The following is a 21,639-nucleotide window of genomic DNA, read 5'->3' on the forward strand; positions in this document are numbered from 1 at the left end:
AAGTACCAAAGCCATTTTTACCATTTGCACATAAAGAGACCTAGCACATCTAAGATAACTCAGTAATTAAAATTGAAATTTGATTAATGAAATACTTAAATTTAAACATTTAAAACGTTTTTATTCTCTTTCTTTCTTTCTTTCTTTCTTTCTTTCTTTCTTTCTTTCTTTCTTTCTTTCTTTCTTTCTTTCTTTCTTTCTTTCTTTCTTTCTTTCTTTCTTTCTTCACCTGATACTGAAGAATAATTGGTTGGAAAGGTTACCTTTAATAATACCTGGTTATTTATATATGGGGAGGTAAATCCTTTCAGCCTTTTTCCGGAAACTACTTATTGAATTTAATTTGACGTTGAACCATTTGAAAATCCAATCTGATTAGTCAATTTGCTAAGCCTTTATGCTGTTGCTGTCAATAAAACTCAACTGGGCTATCACACATGGATTTTTTTTAATTATTTTTTTTACGTCAGAGATATACACATTAGTAACTAAATTGATTAAAATAACGGTTCATCACTGTTGTTACATTAATTAAAATATGAGATATTTCACAGTCCAGGCCGGTTGCAGCAAACAGCTCATCTCTGGCAAATAGTGCAAAGTGAGACAGTCAAGCCAGATGCACGATGTATTCTGTATTCTGTACAATCAGCCCCTGACAGTCTGTGCTCCATTTTCTCCGCAGGAGCTGTTTTCAGGAAGGCTTCATTTTCTCTAAATAAGTATTCAAAATGACTCCAGCTCTGTTTGCTGGAATGAATATATCAATGCACCATTATGGCCAGTGTCACAGCCTTTCTGTCATCTGTCATCTCATTAATCTGTTAAGCAAGTCTATGTTTGAAGGTACTGAAAGTGGTTTGTGTTCTTTTTTTCTTGTTTCTGGATATGCGACTCCACCTAGATGCTTTTAGGTTGCAGCTAGTATTTATTTTATTTTGACTGGATTTAGTTTGTATACTCCAATCGAACAGTAAGCCAACAAAGCCAAACGTTGGGCAGAGTATTTGAACTGCTGGTGATAAGATGGTGTCAAGCTCCAAAAAGGACTGAAATGCACCATATTTGTCCTTTTGGAGCATGGCAATGTAAATCAATGTCGCAATGGCAATGTAAATTCCTTGTACGCAAAACAAAAGTCCACTCAGTCAATGCAAGGTTGGAAGGACAGAAGTGTGATTAAATGATGACTATTTTTATTGTTGGCTTAATTATTCCTTTAAATAAAAGTTGCAGAGCAACACGCTAATTTATGAAGTTAAATCAGTTGTTTATAATGCACTTTGTCTGAGATAGATTTGTTTATCTAATTTTTTGACACATATCTTGATGTCGTGGGCATTGATATATTTTGACAGCAGTGATTTAAATTTGATCAATACATAATGGATATATCTCTTTTTAAACCCTGATTCTATATATTGGAAGAAGTGATGTTAATGACATTGTAAATGGTGACGTGGTTTCAGTTCACATGGTTCTATTAGAAAACACCACGTTTCCTCTGTCAAGCAACTGTTTGCTGAATCAATATTGATTAGGATGAGAGTGAGTGTGTCTGCTGAAGAGTGAGTTTTGCCTTACTGACAGTGTGAGGTAAATAAACTCTTGTCAAATTTGTCAGCTCAGTTACTCAGCAAGTAATGATGATTATTATTGGTTTTAATTTTCATGTTGACCACTGATGTGGAATATAGTGTGTGGCTTACTCGTTCGTATTTATTAAAAATATTTAAATCATGAAAACTATCAGTATAGTTTTAACATGTTATTGGTCTTGGCAGACTAAGAGCCAGATTTACTAAACAGGGCAAATTAGCGTGAGAGTGCATTCCATAAAAGCGCAAATGGAACTGTGAAAGTTCTGTGCGTGATCTACTGTTGATGCGCAAATTAAAGAACACAGTCGTAGATGGATCATTTCCATAATGACCAACGCAATCGACCAAGAGCAATGCAAATTAGCGCAGGGTCACAAACAGTCAAAGCCGCTGATCATCAGGTGCAGGTGATCTATTAACAACACAGGCCAAAATGGGTAAAGACATGCTTTTTTGGGTGTTGAATAATGGCGCAAATACCAGTAAATTGACTACCGCAAACCTTAGTAAATTACCAACACGGCCAAATTTGTTAATTGTTAGTAAGGAAGCTGTTACGTTGAGGAATTGGGTAGGATTAGCAATGTAGAATATGGTCCTGCAGAATAAGACATTAATATATGTTTTATAAGTACTAATAAACAGTCAATATCCAAGTAATATGCATGCTACTAAGCAACTAGTTAATAGGGAGAATTGGATCCCAAACTAAAGTGTTACGGTCTGAAAGGGAAACTTCTACAAATGCATATGCAATAAGGTAAGCAAAAAAAAAAAAGACTGTCCATGCATTTTCAGCGCTTTTTTTTTCCACTGCATGTCTTTAGTAAATCCTGACAGTATTTTTTTTTTTTTTTTTTTGTTAGTAAATCTGGCCCTATAGATCCGCTATGCATACTTCTGTTATAGCGCAAGTGAAGAAATGCTACTGCCAACAGATACACAGACACACTGCTGTGAGCACATAAGATATGTTGCTGCTGCTGCATGAATAGACATGCTTAAATCCTGTAGTAGATCTAGGCAGGTGGAGCTGGGGGAGGTGGAGGGTTGCAGAGGATCAGGACTAGCTTGCTGATTGCATGTAAAGCACCTATCAGCCTGCGCCATATAGAGTTTCATGACTGAACTAGATATTTAACAATCCCTAAAACCAGATTAAGTCACCTAAAAATTGTGTATGATATTAAGGTTTGTTTTAAGAGAATATTTACAGAATTATCATAATTTATAATTAATTGTAACTAATTATTATTATTTAGGGCAGCACAGTGATTCAGCAGGCACCACTTTATCCTCACAGCAAGGTGGTCTCGGTTCGAGCCCTGGCTTAGCCAGGATGAGGCCTTTCTGTGTGGAGTTTGCATGTTCTCTCTGTGTCTGCGTGAGTTTCCTCCAGGAGCTCCGGATTGCAAAAACATGCAGTATAGGTGAATTGGAGAGGCTAAATGCATGTGTGTGAGTCCTGACCCATGGGGAGGGTTGGGGAAAGACCTGGCAACCCACCCCAGAAAAATCATTGCCAAAAATTGTTATGATCAGTCTCTCGTGTATAGCAAGCCCACATAATTACCAAGAGACGTATATGACTGAAATGGTTAATAAATGAATGAAATGATTATTATTTAAGAATAATTTGATATTTTTATTTGAACAAAATCATGAAATAACTAAGCAAAATGCAGTGAAAGATATTTTAAAATAATATGGTTAAGGACAGAAAGAGGCGGTAACCCTGTGGCATTGCATCGGTTTGACCTTCTAAACAAAGTCTTGTCTAGTAATTTGCATTTCTACTTCCTCATGCTGACAGAGAGCAAAAACCTCGGTTGCTCATCCATCACGATACGCTGATCCAGATCTGTCTCTCCAGATTGTGCCACCCCACAAAGGTTTTTCAATAATTCATATATAACTCTAGAAGGACTACGTGTATTTTCAAACTCAGTTAGCTGGTGGGTCAATTAACAGCTGCCGCTAATCGACTTTACCCCCAATCCTGTATTAAATATTCTGGTTTTGGGTTAACTTGACCCTTTGATTCTTATTGGTGTTTTTATACACTACTTAAATGGTATGTATTGTATTGTTACCGAGAAATTTTAAAACATCAGAAAAGCCATACAAATGGAGCTGCTTATGTGATGCTTGGTAAAAGCTACACTGTAAAAAATAATTCCGTAAAAAAACGGATAATGTACTGGCAGAAAATTACCAGGACATTTTCCGTTAAATTACGGACAGTTCCTTCACCTCTAAAATGGAAAATTCTGTATATTAACAGTACATTTTCTGTACTATTAACGGATAATCCTTATACAGAAATTTCTACATTTATAGAAATTTTATAGCATATATTTTGGTGGCAAATAATTCAAGAACCATATATACAAATTGAACATGGTTTATTTTTGTACAAATTTTCATGTAAACATTCATAAATACATTCAATGGGTAAAGATATACTGTATATATATGACATAAATGAAACCATGTACAAAGCACCATTAAAAAGTGCTTGTATTGTGGAATAAGTTTTTAGACATTAAACAAACAAGAGACAGAATTAAAAAAAGAAAACATGAGAAGGTACTTGCACAATATTGGTGTTGCACCAAATAGCTCACAAAATTCTTTGAAAAAAAAAATTCATAAACTGTGAAAGTCAAGATTCAAAACATTTTCAAATGCAATACAATACAATACAGAAAGAAACAAAAACAAATGGAATACGAATACAGGTCTGCTGCTTTTATCATTAAAAATAGCTTTAGACAGTCAATAGTAGAATGAAATGTTAGTGTTGATGCCATTCTGTAAGAGAACACCATATTCCTTAAAGGGTTAGTTCACCCAAAATTTTTAATTGTCATTAATTACTCACGCTCATGTTTTTCCATACCCCACAAGACTTCCATTCGTCTTCAGAACAAAAAATTAAGATCTTTTTGAGGAAATCTGAGAGATTTCTGTCCCTCCATTGACATCTTACGCAACTACCAATTTCAAGGTTCAGAAAGGTATACAGACATAAATGTAATCCATGTGACTCCAGTGGTTTAACCTCAAATTTATGAAGTAATTTCTACCTTTCTGGAGCTTGAAAGTGGTAGTTGCGTAAGCTGTCAACAGAGGAAGAGAAAGCTCTCAGATTTCATTAAAAAGATCTTCATTTTTGTTCTGAAGATGAACTAAAGTCTTGCAGGTTTGGAACATCAGGAGGGTGAGTAATTAATGACATTATTTTCATTTTGGAGTGAACAACTTGCGTGAAAAACTTTCCTTCTTCGGTATGTTCAGTTAAAGGTCCATTAAGAGATTTGACAAAAGCTTAAACTTTACATGGGTTTTCAGTTGTTCATACAGGAACTTCAGCAGTCTTGGAGGAATGTGTAGACATTTGGTTTCCTTCATCTCAGCCTTTTCGGCCTTCGTTCAGGATTTCTGCACAGGAACGTTGGATATGAAGAAAAAAGATTATGTTTTTAGCTACACAAGAAATTAAATTAAGGAAATTGAACTACAAAGGATCATACAGACCTGGTTGAGGTTGAAAAACAATCGTACAGTATTTTACGTTCGTTAAATTATCAACTGCCATCCCTAATTCTTTCAAATTCAAACACTGTATAAAATGCTAAGACTTCTGTTTCCAGTGGACTCCAATTGCATGTCATGTTAGCTTGTCTGCTCAACTATACCTTATAATATGTTTCATTATTTTCAATTATATAAACAGTAACACAACAACATGCTCTATAAAAAGTTTTCATAAAAAATGTGTTGCTTACCTTTATATGAACTCCAGGATAAGTGCCATTTTCTTTAGGTATTTTGTAGCTCACTGCCTCAATGGGGTAGGAGATGTGGTCAATAATAACGAATGACTGCAATCCTGAATGCCCATCACCTTAAACAAATAAGATATTACAACATGAAAAACATTACACGATCACTTCAGAAAACCGCTCCAAAAATAGTTTTTTAAATCTTCCCTACACAATGTTTTTCTACTGACCATATAAGCATAACATCTTTGAAGGGGGTGTTCAGCAACCAACTTTTTCTATAAAAAATTTTCCTCAGACTTTAAATTTAAATGTGTTTTGCCAATATTGAATACTCATAATGATAAAAAAAAAAAAAAAATAATAATAATAATAAAACAAAACACAAACCCATAAGGAGCATGCAGAATGGTGCTTGGGATGCACAGTAATGTTACATCAGCCAAGTCCTGTCAATAGATAAGAAAACAACAGAAACACTATGAAACAAACTAATGAGGAGGGTGCTGGACTGGTAAAGAATGACTAACGTTACAGGCAAAAGTATAACAGCAGTCATGTTAAATGTAAATTAATCTTTCAAGGTCATTATTTAGGGTTTAAAGTAAAATAATATGTGTAGTGTGTGTATAATGTCTGTGTGTTGTCTAAAACAAAGACAAGACAATAAAAAGTCTAACGTAAACATAACATTAACGTAACGTTACCTCATTTGACAGAAAATGTGGTGTTATCCTTGATCCAGCTGTACTGCATCTTCACACACAGTCTCTTCACGTTGTATCTTCATGCCTTTTAAATCAAGCAAGTCTTAAATGGCCTTTCCTTTTCTTGACGATTCATCTACTGCTAGCTAGTACTGCTAGCTTTTGTTTGAAGCCATTAAACTGCTTCAAAAACACGAGTAACGTTACTGCACTTTATACTGGTTAACGGGTGCGCTCGGCACGAAATAAACCGCATCACCGACAAAATAAAAGCCAATGAACCAGTTACAACGAGGACACTATAACACATACAATCAGGGGAACTTCCACGAGTGTGAACTAAATCTTTCAATGTGTGACGATATGCATAAAACGATAAACGCGACGGCTCCGTCATTGCCTAACAACAACTAAATAACGTTACGTAAACAGCTTATTTGACATTTAGCAAAATATAATTTTCGTTTTTTACCACAGAAGTGTCAGAATGGCTTCCACACATCCGAAATCCGACAACTTTGGCCGCGTCATCTGTGTGTGTGTTTTTCGCGCCGATCAGTTTCTAGTTCCCACAATGCAACGCGTGATTCAAAATACGGGTAAAAGTCCTGTAAAAGACAAATACGGAAAATTCCTTCAAATTAATATGTGTAGCCAAGTCAACAGGGGGCGTTGCTGGGCATATTTGTAAAAGGTACGCTGGGCCTTTAAATACAGCACTTCCTTTGAAGGCTTGTAGTGCCTGAATTGTTTGGCGTGCAGGTGGTGGTTAGTCGCTGGAAGAACAAGTTCTGTTGATTGTAGATGTGTGCTGAAAACTAGTGATGGGAAGTTCGGATCATTTTACTGACTCTCTTGTTCTAATAACTAATCTTTTTTCGAGTCATTTTGTTCATTTAAGGGGCTTTAAATGTTATACTTTTAACAGGCAAATTCCCCCAACACATCCACCTACGCAATCTTGATCATATTCTGAATTAAGAAATCATTATAATGCAGTCAAAAATAATTTACAGGGAACATAAAAAATTACTTTAACTTCCGAGTCTTTCGTTCATTTGTCACGTGACGGATGACGTTCATGAACGACTCATCACTACTGAAAACTCCTACTGCTAATTAATTTGGACTGGAAGAGCAGTAGCTGCTGAATGTTTGGTACGAACTATTGCACAGAAGTGTACTTTAAAAGCCCTCACATGTTGAGTTGGATGAGCAGTGGATGTTGAAACAGCGGTTCAGACACCTGTGGCACACAAAGAGTCTCGTGCTGTTGATCACTGTTTTCCCTACCTTTTATTTTTGTTAGTTTATTTAATATTTCTTTGGTTTTGTGAAATATTACCCATTTAGTTTCGTATTTTCTGTGTATTGTTTGGTTGGCCCAGTATTAGTCGATTTGTGTTGTATTTACATGGTTTATTTTGTGTTTCGCCGCTAGGCCGTTCTAGCTTGGACATATTCACTTCCACTTATATGAGGGTGGTGTGGAAATGGTGTGTGGTTGAGTTTGTGCATTATTGTGGTGTATAGGACATTGCCTTTTCTTTTGGGGTTGATGTGTATTTTTAGATTGATGTGTTTCTTTTTAAGTGTTATGTCACACCCTCTAGTTACTACTACTTCTGTAACATCAGTCGCCTGTTTGAGTGAAACCAAATGAGACCAGAACTTATGTATTTAAATAAAAAAGGGTTTTGTTTATAGTAGTTCTGCCTTTGAGTTTATTCATTGAATTGAATAGCCGTGCGGGGAAACCTTTAAGTGATTTGGGGATCTCCTACCCCAGCAAAATTGGAGTGGCGTAGTCAAGAGTAATTTAACGTAAATAAACATTACTTAGCCCCATTACATATGGTACATTGTACCGTATTTTTACGGAATTTAAAAGCGTTTGAGGTCATATGTAGTATTGTGCAAGGAACCATGTAAAAATACGTTTTAATCGCCAATCTACCCTAATCTTAATTTCTGTGAAAAAGAATGAATTGAATTCTATTGAATAGTGAAGAAAACCTGACCTGATGAATTTAAAAATGTTCACCCGTTGTTTTAGGCACTGAAATTTCTTCTTCTTCTTTTCTTGTACTTTGTTCGAGCATTACTTCTTTGTTGTCTCTCTGGACTTGTCTCTCTTATGATCTATATCAGTGTATTGATCAGCACTTTACGTCAGCCCATTGACTATTCTCCATTCCACAACCTCAAACAGATCTCCGATCTCTATTTGCCACAGTTGTGCAGTCTCTATTCAAGCGCCAATCACTTAAAGGACTTCTGTTTCAATGAGAGTGCCCTTTTCTTTTCTCAATCTTTGTATCGAAGAGACAGGGCAGATAAGAGAAAACAAAAGAGACATTCTATTGTGGTGTCAAACGCAGTGCACTTCCAGCTCTCAGTTTGCAGAAGCTTTCGTCTGGAGACATATTGGGAGAGAAACATTGGCTTGAAGGTGAGTGTGAATGGCAATCATATAAGCTTTCCTTTTACCCCAGGACATCTTCTCACGTCCACCTCCTGCTGAACCGTTGAACCGGCACTATATCTCTCTGTCTTTGAAATGTGGTGTAGGGAAGATTCTTAATGCATCTTTAGGAAAACAAAGGCAGGCATTTAGGGATGGAATACTGATGAGATGCCCATAGAAAAAATCATAATATGAGTTCTTTGAAGAATTATATATATTCCAAAATTATATATTTTATGTGTCATCCACGTAGAGTCTGTGAAACACACCATGTGTAGTCTTCTGTTCTTTCCTTTGATGATTTGTTTCACAGTTAATCATTTATGGTATCATATTTTCTATGCTCATTAGGGGTGTCTGATATATTGCATATATATCTGCAAATACATCTTGATATTCATATACTTACTGTGAAAATCTTTTTTTAAATATATATAATATAATACTATGGTTTTAATATTTTAATTTAAAAATAACTGTTGACTCATTCCCAGAAATATATTTTTACCTATTCTAACATTCTATTAAAACATGTCTGAATGCATTCATACTCATGATTTACAAGATAATGACAGCCTTCTTTGAAGGTGCATTAAAAGCCTAATTTTATATTGCCAGCAACAACATCATGAAGATATTGTGTATTTTCGATATGTCATCCACCCCTACTCATATTTAAACATGATTCCTCACATTGTGGAGTTTATATAAAGCCAAAAAGGTTAATTTATACATAAGAAATAGCCCAATGCTGTGTGCACATTTAAACAACTTTAACTTACAGATGCTGAAAACACAGTTCAGCAGGGTGTAAATATGTGTGCTTATCCTGTTTCTGTTGCAGTGTGATAATTGAATTTCAGACCAAACTAAATATTGAGAATTACTCCATTACTATAGTTCATAAAGTTTTTTGCTTTAAAAATAGTTATTTGTGAACCTGCAGAAATTACAATAAACTTTCAACAATCTAACCTAATGATTGGTCAAGCTAAAAAATTGTATATTCATTACTTTGTGACAGCATCACAAAATAAACCGTGTGAACGTACACAGACTTCTTGTGGTGTCTCTTGAGGCTAAGTGTGCATGCTAGAAGAGCGATGGACATGTTGACTAGTAGTTGATTATTTTCTTTCTTCCAGCTTTTTTGCACTTGGGAGGAAGCTTTGACTTGTGTCATTCTAGTGTGTTTTCATTGTACAATAATCTTATCTTAAAAGATCAAGAAAGAATCCTGGTTCCTCAAGATATGACACTCTTAATATATAAATGGCAAAATGTTGTAATGACTATATTCACATATTAATTTGTTCACTTTTATTGATCTCTGAGTGAGATCTTCAGATTGAAGAGTATCTAACAAAGCTCCATTCGCTGTCTCTATGGGACAGCATGAACAATGTAATTAAATTCATTAGTGGAGTGAAGCGGGAGGCTCCTCCAATCAGACTTTGTGATGTGGCTACAGAAACAATTCATCTCGTGAAGGATGGGAAATGGATTTGTTATGGCAGAAGTCCCTGCAGGGGCAGAAGGACACTTGCTTGAAGTGAGAGAGGATATTTTGAGGACCGAACAAAACTGACAGGATGGAGAACTGCACAGATCTACACACAACACAGTTTGACAATTGACACAAGAACAGTACAGTAAAAGCAGCAGAGAGCTGAATTTTGGCAATTACAACTTAGTCAACATACAATTTTCAGGAGCACGTACGCCATGTTTGCTGAACCCAGAGGAAGTCAGAGAAGACCTCATGTGGTGTGTCCTTGTTCTGTTGGAAATGTGTTGCCTGGGGTTTTCTTTCTTGCTGCAGATGCATTGTTTGCCCAAAGTGTCAAAGCTTGTTGGTTGCATGACCAAGATTTTGGTATCCTGACACTGTTTTGTGCTTATGGGTGTGCTGTTTGCTGTGGGATTTGAATGACAAGCAGTGTCTTAATGAATTAACATAATGAATAAAAACACAGCCGTATAACTGTTTGTGATATGATTGCTCCTCCACTGTTCTCTTTGTTTTTGTATGCGTGAAATAAGGTCAGTCACAATGTCGCAATGACTAGAAGCCGCTCTATTTTGTACTCTCCGCCTTGATGAACCTTTATCAACATTTACGATTTGCATAAATGAATAAATATAATAAATATATCTTTACTATAACTTATGCAAGCCACATCACCGATACACTATATGCCGACTCTTTTCTCTGATATACTCCGATATAATAAATTCCCATCAATTATGATACAATACTTTTTGCCTTCATTTTCTGTTTCCAGGTGGTGAAAATGATGATCATCGTAGTGGTGACCTTTGCCATCTGCTGGCTGCCATACCATGTATATTTCCTGGCCGCGGGATGGAACAAGGAACTGCTTAGATCAAAGTTCATTCAGCAGATCTATCTGTCAGTCATGTGGCTTGCCATGAGCCCCACAATGTACAATCCCATTATTTACTGCTGCCTGAACAGCAGGTAAGACTCGAGCAGCATGAGTGTTGTTCCCACTTACAGTTGCATGAATAAGCCTTATAATGCAGTAATGGACACCCATGAGATGTTTTTTGTGAATAAATGGTACTCCTAAATCAATGATTGAAATGAAACTGTCATTAATAATCAGTCCAAGTGAAGGACGTGGACATGTAACAGGCTTCACTGAATGTCCTTTCTTGACCCAAGATTGGTTCCATGTGGTACATGAATAATCTGTTAATAGAATTAATTAACATAGTATTTATCCACACTGAACTTATTTCTCATTATTTTTCAAGGATATAAAATGAATAGGTGCATTTATACAGACATTTTAAAATGATAGTGTTCCAAAAATGACAATTCTGTCATTATTTACTCTTCTTCAGGTTGATTCAAACATATATGCTGAAATTGTGGATGAGTAAATGATAAAAGAATTTTCATTTTTGGGTGCACTATTTTAACGCAGCGTAAATGAATTTAAGCATCAATATGTGTTCTTCATCATGTGCATAGATGACAGAAAATAAGATATGCACTGAATGTCATGACAATGACACAGAGATCATTGGAAACAACTTTAGAGCCACCTTTTTCCCCAAGGTTTTAATTAAAGGAATGCTCCAGGTTCAATACAAGTTAGTCTGTATTGACATCATCCTTGATATGTCATCGATCACCACAGAAGAACATTTAGACTCATCCTTTAGTTTAGCAAAAGTCATCTTTACAGCAATGCACTAACAATGAAAGACACTCAGGCCAATGCATCTATTAAAATTAGCACGGTTAAAAAAAGTAAAGCAACAAAACATTACACATAAGATATGTTTACATACATTTTTTCAACTCCTATCACGACCATTTAAACCCATTAAACCCAACCAGAAAACCCAGAAACCAGAAAACGACTAAGAAAAAATCACTCTCAGGTATTACATTGGTAACAAATTATATATGCCTAGAATTATTTGTGATACGTAATTTGAAATGAATATTTAAGAATTATTTAAGATGAAAGACATTATGTTTGCCCGCTTGAACATGTACTGTGAAACGCACATCATCCCTTTCATTTCATGGCCATACAAAATCATTGGCATGAAATGTCTTTCTCAGGTTTATTTAAAAGCTTACTGTACTGTGAGAGCATGTCTGTACATTTAAGCTCCCCATAAAATATAGCTAATGACCTTTATACAGCTCTGCAGCCTTTTTTTTTTTAGCACTCTACCAGTTGTAGCCTGGCAACCGTTGCTATCCACCATTAACTTGATCAGGCTGGGACAGCCATAGCATTGACTTTATGTAAATGCGCCACAGATGGAAAACATGGCTAAAATGCAAGACTGGATGATACATAGTCCACATTTAATTTCTTCAGGTCCCATTTGGCTTAGTACCGGAGCATAACAATTTGCAACTGTACGCTATTCAATAAGCGGAAAAATAGACACGGCAGGATCATTATCAATCAATGAGCTGAATATTGCGGGGGAAATAACTGCTGTTTAATGTACCTGACAGTATTTGATTATTAAAAATACATGGCTAAGCTTGTTATGCTGGCAGTAGCCCTTTCCTGTGATATTGGTTTTCTCTTTATCCTGTGCAGTCACTCGAACTTAACAAATTGATTGCTTTTAATGGCTTTTGGTCATTTGCAAAGGTATTCAAAGCCTGTTTCCACCTCAGAGTAAAAAAAAAAGTCATTGTGAGATAATGGGCCCTGTCATACACCCGGCGCAATGCAGCACCAGGCGTAACGCAAGTGTTTGCTAGTTTCAGCCTGACGCAGTTATCATTTTCACGTCCTGCGCCAAGTTGTTTAAATAGCAAATGCATTTGCGCCCATTTGTGCGCCCATGGGCATGCTGGTCTGAAAACAGGCGCATTGTTGGTGCGTTGCTATTTTGAGGCAACTGAAATAGACTGCGCCATTGACCAACTGAAACCTGGTCTAAAGTCAATGGCGCAGTATTTTTTTTGATATTTAAAGAGCGCATTAGTAATGTGCGCCTATAGGCGTGTCCAAAACGTGCGTACACTCTGCTTATTACACAACAGGGTTACACAACGCAGCAGCACACAAACTAGCCAAATAATAAAAATAAAAGGATTACAATGTAAAACACACAAATTACTCATTAAGAGAATAGGGACAACCCTTTTAGACCATGCAACGGGCATGACGACTATTTTTTTGCTGTGCGCTTTAGACTATGCGCTTAGATCGTTAAAATAGGGCCCAAAGTTTAACATAAGAAATAAAGTCACACTGTGAGAAAAAAATGTGTAGTTGCAACACATGAAACTTAAGTTGGATGTGCAAGTGAGAGATAAAATCCTGCATAAATGTGCAATTAATATAGCCTTTTTGCCCATAGATTTGTTCAGTTTTTAATTCATGTTTTGTGTTTGTTCTCGTCTTGGCTCAGGTTTCGGGCCGGCTTTAAACAGGTTTTCCGCTGGTGCCCGTTTGTGAGGGTTTCTGACTACGACGAGCTTGAGCTGCGGGCCATGCGGCATAAAGTAACGCGCCAGAGCAGCATGTACACCCTCTCACGAATGGAGACCACCGTTGTCACTGTGTGTGACCCCTCAGAGCCAACCGCCCACCCAGGCCGGAGGAGCCTTCTCAACCACCAGCACAACGGCTGCTCCAATCCGGCCAAGAGCAAAGAAGTAACGTACATGCAAAGCGACCCGAAGGAGGAATTCTGTTGAGGTGGACTTTTGATGTAAGATTCACACTGAAGTATCAAGCACAGCCATTTTAATGAATCTCATTGCAAGGGATGATGAGAAGTCATATCTTTAATTAAATATGCTAATGTGTAACACACACACAACAGCATCCTCATATAGTAATTTATTTTTAAGAACTGTGTTTCATGGAACATGCCTGGTCTGCTTTGCCTTGAAAACTTTAGAGTCCCCCCCAGCACTCATCACAAAGACCAATATTGTCCAACATCTGAGGAGCACTTTGTCCATACCAGAAATTGTAGATAGAGGTTCCCCTTTGATGCCAATCAGGTACTGTTTACTTTCATCATGTGGTTAGCAAGGTTAGCATGGTACATGAATGCCAAAGGTCCGATTTGATTTCTCCCTGAGGCTGAACACTCAATTCTTGTTCAAATATCTCATGTCTGAAATGGTTTATCCTCAGCAGTGCGAGTAGGCGCGTTTCCAGCACAATGGCAACTTGGCTGAATTGTGAAGTAAAATTCTCTCATTTAATCTAAAACATTGGTTACACTTTATTTTAAAGTGACGTAGTTACATTGTACTTACTCAACTAGTACTGAATAATATGAATTAACTACATGTACTTACTATAGAGTTAGGGTTTGGTTTACGGTTAGTTGCTTGTAATCATGCATAATTAACTGTTATTACTATAGTGAGTACATGTAATGTGTAACTACCTGTTACCAAAATCATTCATTTAACTGATAACCTGAGATGGTAAAACCAATTGTGCATCAATTGAAGATAGAGGCTTTTATTGGAATAGCATGCTACTACTGCAGTTTGTATGCGTATTTTCAGTTTGCATGGAATACCTGGATGAACTGCTCAGAGTGCACTGTGTGGGATACTCTATCCCAAAATGCAATGCACATGACTTTTCATGACCTTTCATTTCAAAGAACCAGCGGTATTCTTTGTTGTTACATTGCTTCATTGGTCTCCTGATCAAATTTTTATGTTTCTTTGATAACTGGAAGCTACTTGCTGAATTAAACATGCACAGAGCAATGTAGCACGCTGCTCTTTGATATGTGTGCACAACATGTACTGTTGCACATCCTATTTTTTAAATATATGTGCAGCATAAAGTGCTGCAGTAGATTTGGTCAACCAATGCTATATTTATTTGATAAAAAATACACTAAACAGTAATATTGTGAAATATTATTACAGTTTAAAATAACTGATGTAATTGTTCTATTTTAATACAGTATATTCAAAAACATTATTTATTCATGTGATGGCAAAACAGCCATTACTCCAGTCTTCAGTGTCACATGATCCTTCAGAAATCATTCTAAAGGACAATTCACACTTTACGACAGATGGCAACAGGTTTTGTCTGATAAGTGTGTTACCTCTGACGGTGTCAGTTTACATCTGTCGGGAGTTTGTTTTCGCCGATTGGACATACTGAATCTGGAATGTCTGGGAAATGAATTGGTGATTGTCTGCGTTGGTCAGCATTTGTCGGTGCAGTGTGAATTGGTCTTGATATGCTGATTTGGTGCTCAAGAAACTATTCATTTGTTTAAATGACTCAAAACTTTTGAAAGGGATTGTACATAATATACTGTTTTTTTATGATAGCAAATAGTATGCTGGCTGGAACGCAATTGAAATGCTTAAGTGAAATGAACTCTCATTTTATTGAAAATTTACTGATACTGTCTTAAAAAATAAGCAAATTGTATATTATCCATTGACATGGCTGTACACCTACTGATAATCGGCTAAGCAGATATGGTTAGTTAATCGGCTGATGCCAATAATCTCAAAATAGCTACATATTGGCCCTTAATCGACCCGGCTGACTACGAATATTGCTAGTGTAGGCTGTTCCACTTGTGGTAACGTGATGATATATCGTGGCCACAAGATCATTTTGTCAAGGTAATGACATCCTTTTGTTGTGGCCACACGATATTTTGAGGGAACAACTTTTTTCTCGTGGCCACGAGTTTAATGTGTAAACAGTAGTATAGTGTCAACATAGCCAGGTTTTAGTTAACCTAAGTCAGGTAAGCCACAGAGACTGAAACTGTGATTTATCTAGTCTGTTAGATTTCATTGGTATTGCATCATTACTTGTAATAGTATAATCTTATAAACCATATTATCAGTTCCCACAACAGACCAACACCTTAAACTTAGATTCATTCATCCATAATACTCTTTTCTTATCATTTACCTCCCAGTCTTTGAGTTATTTTGTCTATTCTACCCCTTGCTTCTTATTTTTCTAATTTTTAAGCATTTTCTTTGAAACTCTGCCAGTAAAGATGGTGTTTCCTGTGTACTCTTCAATGAAGCTTCCAGCTTCAGCACCAGTCAGAGGTCGGTTTCTCAAACTAGAGACTACGATGTGTTTGTCCTCTTGTTGCTGTGCATTGGGGCTGTCCACTTTCGGTCCTGGTTAGATCCAGTTTTCTTTCTTCTTTAAAGACAGTAGACGTGGAACAGCCTTCATTACTCAAAAGAACAGAGCATCAGACTGATGAGTTTCTGGAAAAATATGTTTGTGTCTGGCCATTTCTAAAGCAAAATATGGCCGACCAAATATAATTCAGCAACTGTAAAAAAAAGACATTGTATTACATTTTCCACACTTCATTGAGCAGCACAGACATGTGCAATAAGAAAAAATAAGAAAAAATAAGAATAATAAGAAATGTTTCTTGAGAACTAAATAAGCACATTTAAATGGTTTCTTAAAAATGTATGTAACACAAAACTGGAGTAATGGCTTTGCATGTATCAAGTAAAATTTCTAATTATTTCAAAATTAATTATTATTGTTGTCAGTTGTAATGTTGTTGCACCTCATTGTAGCCTTGTAAAATAAATAAGTAAATAAATACATAAAAACAAGGTTAAAGATAAAAGGTTTTGCTTAAAATGGAGGAAAGCATTTTCATACCTGGGTGGAAATGCCAGAGTCTTTTCTTGCCTGACCTCGGAGTGATGTAAGTGCCCCATTTAAATGGTTGTCTTATCTTGTCCTTAGGTTGTTTTTCAGGGTTTTTCTAGTCTATGCTCTTGCTTTGTCTTTTTATTTTATGCTGTGTTACAGGAACCTAGGACTCATATGTTAAAACATGTTATAATTCACCCAAAAAATGAAAATTGTCACCATTTACTCACTCTTGTGTCACTCCAAATCTGAATTACTTTCTTATGCGCAACACAGTTACCATTGACTTGCATGGACATAAAAGAGACATTTCTCAAATATCTTCTTTTATGTTCCAGAGACGAAAGAAAGTTTTTAACAACATGGGGTGGATAAATGGGGGCAGAATTGTCCTTTTGGGTGTTCTCTCTTTATTATTATAGATTTTCATAGATCATACTCCCAGTGGAAGGTTCTCCAGCAGAGGATATATTTTCCTCAATGAAGGGAATTTTCCTCAATTTCTTTCATTTTACCCATTTAGAAGCAATTGCTCAGTAATCCACCACTAATAAACACAAGACAAGATCTATAGCTGGTCTAGCCTCATTGATCGGTCAAGCCCGAGGAGTGCTGGTCGGAAACTTGAACTCTTTAGTTGTTCCTTGGAAAACATGTCTGGAGGCCTTGGTATGCTCACCCTCACTGCACCAAGAATTGCAAGTTTAATGGATTTTTTCCAGGTGAGGAAAGCCAGCTGTGGCCCTTCAGATAAACATGACCTCTTCTCACTGTGTGCATGCGTGTGCTCTCAGACACATATGCATTAATGCATGCATGCTGCCTATATTCATCATAATATAGTGATTTTTTTTTTAATAGTTGTGTTTTTAAATGTTTGTGTTCTTATTGTGCATTTTTGTGACACTTTGTGTCATTGTCATGGTAAATTTATGTATGTTAATGTGCGTATGGCCATAATGAAAGTATGCCTAATATAAACTAATAAAATAAAAAAAGTATGTGAATACCCGTAAACACTGATGATAATAATAATTAAAAAAATTATTAAGCAGCAAATCATATTTGAATGATTTCTGTAGGATCATGTGACACTGAAGACTGGAGTAATGATGCTGAAAATTCAGCTTTGCCAACACAGGAATAAATTACATTTTAAAAATATAATAATTTTTTTTTAAACGTTATTTTAAATTGTAATCATATTTTACAATGCTACTGTTTTTACTCAAATAAATGCAGCCTAAGTGAACCCCAAACTTTGAAGAATCATCTATTTAAAAAGTAATCAAGGTTTTATACCTTTATGAACATGGACTCAATAACTTATGTACATAATATAGGTTAATGAATCTCACATAGACAAAGAGACAATATCAAATAACATCAACTTTGTCTTTTGATGTTCTTTGAACAAAGCATGTCTCGTATCAGCTCTTTTAAACACTTGCACATGTCCTTTAAGTGACTTTCCTTGACAGTTTTTAATCTTTTTTTTTTCTTGCCTTTGTTTAAGTATTCATTTTGTTGCTGTTTAGTATTGCATATCAGTCACCTCTCATTTGTGAATAGCCGCGTCGCTGTTTTAGACAAGCCTTTAACCGATGTTCTTGTAAATAGGACAATTCACCTGCCTAGTGAATGTGCTGAGACCATTTGAAAGTATTAACCATGAATGTAAAACATCATGGACATAACTGATAGTGTCGTACATTCCTAGTATCTCGAAACAATAACAACAAATGACTGATCACGCCATTATCAACTCCCAGCATTCTGAGTGAACCATGGAGAATGTGTCAAACGTGTCAAAGCATGTCCTTATTGCCTTATCAGTGTGTTTCTAAAATTCATAAGTGTTTTGTATGTTAAGAAATGCTCCAAATGTCCTTAATGGAATGCATTCAGCAACAACTGTATGTCATAGCATTTGGCGTGTCTTTTGGTGATTCCATAGTATACAGACACATACTTTTTTTTAAACTTTTTTTTTCACAAATATGCCTAATTGTGCTGTACATTAATGATCTGTTTGAGGTCTGACAAGACATCGCGGCTTTACGTGAGCCTTTCCTAATAATAATTTAACACAAGGATATTTTGCTCTACTACGTGTAGTGTAAACGTAACACTGTGTACTTGTGGAAAATATTTGTGCAGGTTCTTACATGTATTAACTAAACCGGTATTATAACTAGATTTTACATTTAAATAAAAAAAAATGATTGTATAATTATCATTCAAAAAATGATATGCTCATATATTAGTATGCTTTATTGATAGCTTCTAACAAATTAGCATTTTAACTGAATGTTTCAGCTACTGCTTTCTTGTATAAAAATGCATTCATTGCCATTTTCCTAGATTAAATGACTATACTGTTTACAAGCATTCATATTTTTAGGGGAGGATAAAAAAAAAAAAAACTGGGACAAAGCTGTCTATTATTGGACATGCACAATAGCTTTTTCGATAATGATGTTGTCTGATATTGCACATGATAGTTATTAATTAGTGTAATGTTTACTGTGATTCTTAACTTTTTGTTTGTTTAATGTGTTTGGTTGAAAAACTCTGTACTGCCAGTTATATTTTTTTGTTAGATTTGTTTACTCTAGTACAAGTATTGTAATTGCCAAACTGTGATTCATAGAAATAAATGTGTTCAAATGCTTTTAAAATGACAAATGTGAGTTTCAATTGACATCCATGTCGAAAAGCTATTTTGAAAGGAAATAATTGCCTCTGCTGTTACTCAAGTTGAAACAGGGTCGGCTGAGCAATATAAACTGAAATCCCCTCTGGATTCAATATGTTTGTGATTCGTCGTAGCTGAGGAGGTGTCGTTTCTGAACCACTGATTCACACTCATCTTGAGGAGTACTTTTAAGAATAGTTCAGCATCAGTCATGTGTGCACAGGATTTTTACTAAATCCGGTGCAACTCAAATGAGACTAATCCCTAACCCCCCTCTGATAACACTTGTAGTGTATATCTTTTACCACTCGGAGATACTCTCTTCTGACTTGCTCTATTTGCCATGGAATGTTCCCACACTAAAATTATGTGAGTTTACCTCTGCTCACCAAACAGTGAGCTTCTAGCCAAGATTTAACACAGTGAACTGTTACCGCAAGATTAATGTGTATTGGTTAATCTGTGACGATCCATTTCAGAGGCCCTGGAAATGGTCAGGGTAATATTGAGGGGATAAACCTTATCACAACATTTCCATCTCTATCTGAGGGCATAATCTACTGCAATGGTAAAAAAAAAGAGAAGAGCTAGCCAAGATAAAATGGAAATGTTCTGTGCAGCACAGCATAGTTCAAAACCCTCTAAAATAAGTTTAAATGAGCTGGCAGAATTTAATTGATCCCTCACTTGATCCCTGACCAATTTATATCATATTTTTATTCACAGATAAAAGCACAAGCAGTGTTGCCTAAGTTTCTGGGAACCAGGAGCTAATGATCCATTACAGGTGACTGAATTTCACTTCCAAATTACGCAAAAAGAAAATGCTGTGAAAAATGTTTAGTCGGGCAACCTGAAATGTGCTTCATGTGGTAAAAACAAAACTTTCTTTTTACTTTTTTTTTTCGAAACTGGTTTACGTCAAAAAATAATATAATGCCTTAATTTTTGTTTACACAAAAGCAATTTTAAGAATTAGTTCAGGTAGAAATAGATTCTTAGTCGAAAGTATGCTTCAGTCTTCCATTTGATTTCTGTAAAAGGTGATGGCAAGGTTTAAAAAAAAAAAATTTTTTTTTTTTAAATCCAGAAATGAAAATGGCCATAAAAACTATACTTCTACTCTTAATATAGAATTAGGTCACTACCTTCACACTTTATCACGAGAAACGATGCATGATGCACACATGAGAAAACCCCCCACTGTGAATTACTGTAAAGCCTTAAATCTGTCTTTTGATTAATTGATTTACTACAATGCAACATGTATAATGTTTTTTCTGTTCATTTTCTTATGTTTGTCTCAGTGTTGGTTTGCCTTTTAAAATTGCCTTTTAATTATACAAAAATAAAATTAAACACTTTACTCACGCACACACAACTCAAAAGTTTGCTGCTACACTACCATCGTGCGCACATTACGCGCCATAAAGATTAAGCGTAGCGTTAGTTCTGGCAGGTCACGTTAGTCAAGCTCGCATCAGCTGACACTCAGCTGATCCACTTCTATAGGAATAGGAATACGACGCCTATCACTGTACACATATATAAGCTCCTTCAGTATTATCAGCAGCTATCGCGTTTCTCAGGAGCTAATTACCCTCCTCCATCCCCAGCTCCTCCTCTCGTCAGTCAGGATTTGGCATTCTGATTCCCCTTGAATCAGAATCAATTCTTGAATGAATGATATCTGCAATGTTGGTTCTGTTCTGTTTACCCTAAGGGGGGTTATTGCTGCTCTCCCTGCTCTTATCCATGCTAGGCTGCATGGATGCACAGGGAGTTCTTGCCCAGAGCAGAACCATACCGCCAATCCTAACTGTATGCTAATTGTCAATCGTATCTGACGACAGTGGTCCTGACAGAACTGTTTTTATGTGCGACTGTGAACACGTCGTTTGCGCACTGCATTACTCTTGCTATTCTCTATTATGAATTAAAAGAAAATGCAGTACACCCAGAAATACATCCTCACCATTTACTCATCTTTTACCCTCATGCCATCAAAGATGTATACGACTTTCCTTCTTCAGTTTAACACAAATTAAGGTTTTTAGAAAAAAAAAAAATACATCTCTGGGAATACATATAATCCAAGCTCATGTGTTCCTAAAAGTTGGAGCATGAAACAGCATATACTGCAATAACTGTAGTAATCCATACGACCCCAATGGATGGATCAGTGTCTTCTGAAGTGAAACGATAGGTGTTTGTAAGAA

At 36.1% G+C, this 21,639-nt stretch overlaps 1 protein-coding gene across 1 annotated transcript in view; it reads left to right on the forward strand.

Moving 5' to 3' along the window:
• The window catches only part of tacr3a (tachykinin receptor 3a), a 39,412-nt gene extending 20,017 nt beyond the window's left edge, over window positions 1–19,395 (forward strand). Inside the window, exons 4-5 of the mRNA XM_084402237.1 lie at window positions 10,849–11,045; window positions 13,487–19,395. Of these exons, the coding sequence (XP_084258363.1) occupies window positions 10,849–11,045; window positions 13,487–13,775 (486 nt within the window). The 3' untranslated portion in view covers window positions 13,776–19,395. The remainder of the gene's footprint in view (window positions 1–10,848; window positions 11,046–13,486) is intronic.
• The last annotated feature ends 2,244 nt before the right edge of the window (window positions 19,396–21,639 follow it).

This window comes from Rutilus rutilus (genome assembly GCF_951802725.1).
Source record: "Rutilus rutilus genome assembly, chromosome: 2".
Taxonomy (NCBI): Eukaryota; Metazoa; Chordata; class Actinopteri; order Cypriniformes; family Leuciscidae; genus Rutilus; species Rutilus rutilus.